Raw genomic sequence first — 6132 nt, 5'->3', positions numbered from 1 at the left:
ATAAGCTAAATTTTTTTCGTCGGAATATATCCATGTGTGGTCTTGTTTTGAAGATTTAATTGCAACGAATTTAACGAATTTAATGGTGCAATCGGATCATGATTTGGATAAGTAAATTAAGAGAAAATTCAGTTTAAAGTAGTTTTACGCGTAACGTCAGCGCCCGATTTTTGAAGTTTCCGATCGGGCGACCGATCCCTAGTCACCTCCTTTCATATTATAAGACTTTCTAGCATTGCCCACATTAATATAAATGTTAATGAATTTAGACATATATATATATATATATATGTTTAGATTCATTAACATCTATATTAATATAGCTGCGCTAGAAAGTCTTATATAATATGAAACACGGAGGGAGTACATAACAGAAAAGAAAAACATCACCAACACAATATTTTCGAGCATGTTCAGATTCGTTGTGCTATGTAGCGTTCCAATATTATTAGGTTGGCTTTTTTTTTTTTGAACGGAGAGAGTACATCGAATCAATACGTAGTCTCACTCTTACTCAAAAGTTTTTTTTTTTAAATGTCCTCGTTTGAACCAGAGCTCAGACGATGGGCTCTGATATTCAGTTCCAGGCCCAAATAGGCCCAGTGCAAGACTAGTAGTCCACTAGACTACTGCAAGGCAAGCCTGGTGCTGCTTCGTGCTGGGAGACGGCGAAGCGATGCGAGCGGAGGACGACGACGCCGGCGGCGGCGAGTTCGTGGGCGCGCGGCTGGACGCCGGCCTCCGCGCCGCGCGGTTCGCGTCGCCGCCTTCTGCCGACGAGTTCGCGGCCGCCGTCGAGCCCAGGAACGCCCCCGCGGTAGAGAGCCTAGCCTCTCCACGCCCCGAATCCTCTCGAAGCTCCCCACTTCCCTTCCCTTCCCTTTTACCGCTCCTCCCCTTTCTGCTTCCATCAGTTGTTGATACAACTCCGTGCTATGTTCTCCCCGTCAGGTGTTTCGTGGCGTGGTGAAGGATTGGACGGCCTCCTCTCGGTGGGATCCTCGCCGTGGCGGCCTTGACTATTTGCGGGTTTGGATCGATCCCTCCTTCTATCTCTATCTAGCTCACATGAGGAGACAGTGGGAAAGATATCTTGTTTCCGTACCATTCTACTTTGCGTTGTGCAATCTCCGATACAGTATTTACTTCAGGAAAAGGTTGGACCTGATGTTGATGTGGAAGCTATGATGTCGAGCACAGGGCATGTGTTCTATGGGGATCTTAGAAGCCATGAGAGGGCGGGTTTTTTTTACTCTGAATCTGCTTGGGAGTTGTAACTTTCACCATTTTGCGCGAGGCGCTAACGCTGCTTATCTTGCTCCTCGATTCCAGGTGCTTGTTCCATTCTCCAAATTCATGAACTCGTGCAAATCTTACCTGAGGTGTCCGAATGCCTCCAGTGACTCACCCAAAGCTCAAGAAATTCTCAAGGAGCCCGCTTCTTCAGAGGAGGGGTGCTCGAGCAGCTTAGAGAGTTGTGACCAAGTCTATTTAGCACAAGTGAGATCACCTTTCTTCACAACAGTTACAATTTAATAGTGCACACTTTTTGTTTACCCGGGAATGAGTTCTGTTGTAAGCAGGTATCAATTCTGAACACTGAGAACAAAGAGAGATGCTCGCTGGAAGTTTTGAAAGAGGACATTCAGGAGGTCTGACATAACTGTGTTATCTTAGCCAAAATTTCTCCATTCATGACTATATGAAGTTCTATAAAGGAGTTGTTCTTTACTTTTGTTTGTTTGTTTGTTCACCTTTTATTTTACAGCCAACATTTTTGAGAGGAAAACCATTTTCATCAATAAACATTTGGATGAATAGAGCTCACTTGAGATCAAGTACCCATTATGATCCCCATCATAATCTCCTTTGTGTGGTGGCTGGTTGCAAAAAAGGTGTGTTTGTGTTTGTGTTAGTGTTTTAGGTTTGCTGCAGTTTTATGTTCTTTTTGGCTATTAGTGGTGACACGTATGATTCTTCCAAATTCTTTGTTTTCTCAAATCTTCCAAATTATTTGTTGGCCGGTGTATTTAGTAGAACATAGGAACTTCTACCGCAATTGCAAATGCACTTCTGTTTTCAGATTGCTGTTGCTTCTTTTCAAATTTTATTTCAAAATCTTCTCTTCTCATAAAGGGTTTCTATCCTTCTAGCTATTTGAAATATAAATTGTGTGTAAAACCCATGACAAATTTCTAGTGGAATACATGCAGTAATTGCTTCATTCTCTTGAACATTTCATACAGTAACTTTGTGGCCTCCCTCATCATCCCCATATCTGTACCCGATGCCTGTGTATGGGGAGGCCTCCAACCATAGGTAAAAAAAGCCTTTCCACACAGGAACTGTTTCAATTTATCCAGTTGTCTTGGACTAATTGAAATTTATCAGTTCTGAGATGCCTTACTCTGATCTCAAAATATTTGGCAGTTCTGTCAGCATCGAGGAACCAGATTATTCAAGGTACACAAGAGCAAGATACATTAAGGAATACTCTGAGAGAGTCATTCTAAATTGTGGTGATGCTCTTTTCATACCAGAAGGATGGTACGTCTTTGTTTTATTCTTGGGCTATTTTGTTGCTGAACTTTTTCTTTTCCAATTATCATTTGGTAACAGTTCATCATGGATTCTCAGCATCTTATATTGAAATACATTTATTGATGCTACAAAATATAGCAAGCTGTCTCTATTTTTTCTTTATGAACTAAAATTTGCTAGGCTTTCATATCACCAATCTGAATTGCCATAAATATGGAAAGCTGTGTTCCAGTTCAATGTACCTTCTCTCCTAAAATTCTGAATAATGTAATAGATGATATATGGTCACGTGGCTTGCTTTGTTTCTTAAATTTTTTTCTTCTATCAACTGTCATCTCGAAAACCAAACAGTAGGAAAATTAATATGGCTAACACTTTAAGGGTTTATTTAACAGGTATCATCAAGTTGACAGTGATGATTTGACAATAGCAATTAACTTTTGGTGGAAGTCAAGAATAATGAATGAAATGTTAGAACATATGGATGCCTACTATCTGCGACGAATCCTGAGCAGGTGTTAGTATTTTCTTCAGTTATATTTGTTTTCTTCAATATGCACTGCACTTCCATCAGTGAAACGTCTATATATGATTTGGTGTAGAAATATATGTATAAGCCTTTCATTTACCAATCCTAGTCATTGGCATGTAACGCGTATGTACTAAATAGGTAGTCACAATGTGACACAAGCATATTTGACATTACAATTAATACGACTCTACATTAGAAGGATTTAACTAAATTGCTCTTTGACAAAAAGAATATTTGGCTGATGTTACCATAGTCTAGACAACTGCTATCCCTTACTCTGTGCCAGCTGCCACCTTTTAAAATAATAACAGGATATGTGGTCCTTCAACTGAAGGATATAGAGATTCATTCATTTCCAAATGTCTAGCCTTTAGTGTGGATGTTTTTTCACTTGACCTGTTTTTAATCCTACTCTAACTGGTTTCCTGTTGTTTTGGCATCTCGCGGGTGTCTGCATCTAAACATGATTCGTAGTAAAGATTGGTGGATAAGGAGATGGTACGCCCCATTGCCCCTCTATTTGTGCATTGGTACAAGATCTTTTTTTCTTTATTTTAAATTTTGTATATGCCACTGGTTTCAAATAGCCATCTGATCAATTTCTATCCTTGGCAGCATCTGACTGTTTTGACTAGAGATGATTGTCATCTTTTGCGTGCAGTATTAGATGCTTGCACTTTCCAATATTTCTTGTATTCTTGATTCTTTATTTCTACTTTTAAACATCTTTCACATTTCATTGGATGGATATTTTGGGTGGTAACTTTGTTCCTCTCATGAGGCAGAACAAAATGGTGCAGGAGAATTCTGTTTCTTGTTCAAAAGGTACAACTGTTTGTCAGCCTACAGATGAAGAATCAGGAGGTCAATATTTTTTCAACTCGAGCTTTCCTCCTATATTTATTTCAATTAAGTTCAGCACACTTGCTGTCGTAGTGCCTCCCAAAGTTCTAACAGCAGCTGAGTGCTATACTGCTACAATGTTAAGTATAATGTAAAGTGACATATTCCTCTCTGTTGTTATTTAGGAAGAAAACAATGATTTACATCCTTCAATTTACCTTTATATTTTTTTACAATTCTGTTGTGATTTTCACACAGATATAAACTTCTGTTGATTATTTAACAGGTCCTGAGCAATTGAAGCAGAAGCAGGTTAATTCTGATTCATCTGACAAAAAAGATTCACCACTGCAAACTCTGGAACCGTCCACCCTCCAAGCACTTTATGAACTCATCTCACTGGTTCACAACAGTGCTGAAATGGTTAGCCAAAACGAAATAACAGAACCTACATCTCAGGATGCATATTGCAAGCAAAGCAATGGAAGTAAGAAGATTGCTGCAGATGATTCATCTCTCTTGGAGAAAGATCCTATTGCAAAAATAATTTTACCACTCAAACCGCTTGAATTGCAGAGTATGCTGCTTGCCATGGCGGTATGTATTGTGAGCTAAAAATTTTATCTGCTGATACTGATACCATATCATTTTTCTTTTCTTTCATCTATCTTTGTACATTCTAGCCCTCCTCTTTGACATTAGAATTATATGAGCAAAGAAGTTATCGTTTCCTATGTTTTATGCAAACCTTGTCGACATGTTCCAGCAAACCTTGTCAACGTGCATGGAACATCATCATTCATACAATAATGGTTTATAGTTTGTTCAGCATCTGAACTATTCAAACAAATAAACATGAATTTTGTTGTTATCAAACTTTGTTCTCTTAAACATCCTTGCTTTTCAGCGTACTTTCCCAAGGACTCTAGAAGCTCTTGTCCTCAACATGCTTGGACCAATAGGAGCAGAGATACTGACAAGGAAGTTTGACGAGATGGACCAACAAGCGACAAAAGAGCAACAGTTAGTATTTTGTACACTCTCCAGTAATTTCTTAATGCACACATGTTGGTGCTTCTAAACTGTTGAATGGCATGAATGATACAGGAGTGAGTTTTACAAGACATTCTACAGCGTGTTTGATGACCAGTATGCTGCGATGGATGCACTTCTTAATGGAAAAGAAATGTTTTCCTTTCAGGTGCTTCTGTTTCCTAGAATCATTTCAATAGATTATCATCAATGCAGTGCTCTTGAACCAAAATAGAATGGTGAAAATAACCGATGATATTTTAACAGGGAGCCAACTTGTAAAAAATATCATTCACCCACATTTTTAGCCTACCAGGAACTCACCGGTGTTCTGCTAAATACCTGATACAGAAATAGTATCTTCTAATTTGATATTTGCTAGCTTTAGATAAAAAATATCATCTCTAAATCAAAGTTCTGCTAAATACCTGATACAGAAATATCTTCTAATTTGATATTAGCAAAAGCTGTAGATAAAAATTTTCAGTTTTCTTTTTTGTTAGCACCAACTTATCATGCTTTATATGCAGGTATTCCAGAGTGTGCTGCGCCAATATATTGGGGTGCATGCTGACCGACCAAAGTAATGCACTTGTACATGCCAATTCATGGATCATGTAGCATGTGGGAAGCATGTAAATCCTAGGGTTTGTCTTAACCAGAAAATTTTGTGCCGTGGTTTTGGTTCAAGGTTACATTGGCGGGCCTCGTGGTGCTTACAAAGGGTCAGTGAGCAAACTTCCCCTCGGAATGATGTCATTTTTCAGGCAATTCCTTGGTTCTTTGAACTTATAACGGTACTACCCAGCCAAAAGCTATATTTTGGGACGGAGTTGGTCTCTCCGTTCCAAAATGGAGGCACTTACAATAGTACTAAAAAGCAGTGATCTTCGCTCGGGTGGCGGGTTCACCTTTTCTTTTTGGAAATGTTTCACCGTTTGGAAGGTAAGAGGTACTCCACCTTCCATTCAAACAAATACAAACGATTTAACAGCGTACTTGTAATACCTTCCAATCAAACAAATACCAACGATTAGTAACAGTGCACTTGTAAAGTTGTAATGCCTTCCAATCACCGTAGTACATTTCAACTTTTGATATTTCATCAAAATGAAGGTACCTGACTACTTTTCAGACACATGAAACATTTTTTTTCTTTTACCAGTACTTGTTTCTGGAAGCCA

At 38.9% G+C, this 6132-nt stretch overlaps 1 protein-coding gene across 3 annotated transcripts; it reads left to right on the top strand.

Annotated features, from left to right (window-relative positions):
- The first annotated feature begins 627 nt into the window (after positions 1-627).
- LOC127773996 (lysine-specific demethylase JMJ31) lies at positions 628-6093 on the top strand. 3 transcript variants are annotated; one of them, XM_052300268.1, is made up of 16 exons: positions 628-817; positions 952-1029; positions 1152-1238; positions 1333-1500; positions 1584-1652; positions 1769-1895; positions 2247-2319; positions 2431-2547; positions 2937-3056; positions 3553-3571; positions 3874-3937; positions 4203-4513; positions 4824-4939; positions 5024-5117; positions 5479-5531; positions 5640-6093. In XM_052300268.1, the coding sequence occupies exons 1-16, from the start codon at positions 677-679 to the stop codon at positions 5833-5835; spliced, it is 1833 nt and encodes a 610-aa protein (XP_052156228.1). In that variant the 5' UTR covers positions 628-676; the 3' UTR covers positions 5836-6093. The 3 variants fall into 3 exon arrangements, with proteins under 3 accessions (XP_052156228.1, XP_052156219.1, XP_052156236.1); XM_052300259.1 differs by having other exon boundaries at positions 629-817; positions 3859-3937; XM_052300276.1 differs by having other exon boundaries at positions 630-817; positions 3859-3937; positions 5479-5748.
- Positions 6094-6132: the final 39 nt, after the last annotated feature.

Source organism: Oryza glaberrima, chromosome 1, assembly GCF_000147395.1.
Source record: "Oryza glaberrima chromosome 1, OglaRS2, whole genome shotgun sequence".
Lineage (NCBI taxonomy): Eukaryota > Viridiplantae > Streptophyta > Magnoliopsida > Poales > Poaceae > Oryza > Oryza glaberrima.
The sequence above is the reverse complement of the archived record's forward strand: the minus strand, read 5'-3'. Positions and strand labels throughout refer to the sequence as shown.

Bases quoted from the DNA above. Each gene is read 5' to 3' on its own strand.
- LOC127773996 (XM_052300259.1), top strand. From the start codon at position 677: ATGCGAGCGGAGGACGACGACGCCGGCGGCGGCGAGTTCGTGGGCGCG. The intron at 1,896-2,246 runs GTGTGTTTGTGT...CATTTCATACAG, and splicing joins GGTGGCTGGTTGCAAAAAAG to TAACTTTGTGGCCTCCCTCA. The intron at 4,514-4,823 runs GTATGTATTGTG...CTTGCTTTTCAG, and splicing joins GTATGCTGCTTGCCATGGCG to CGTACTTTCCCAAGGACTCT.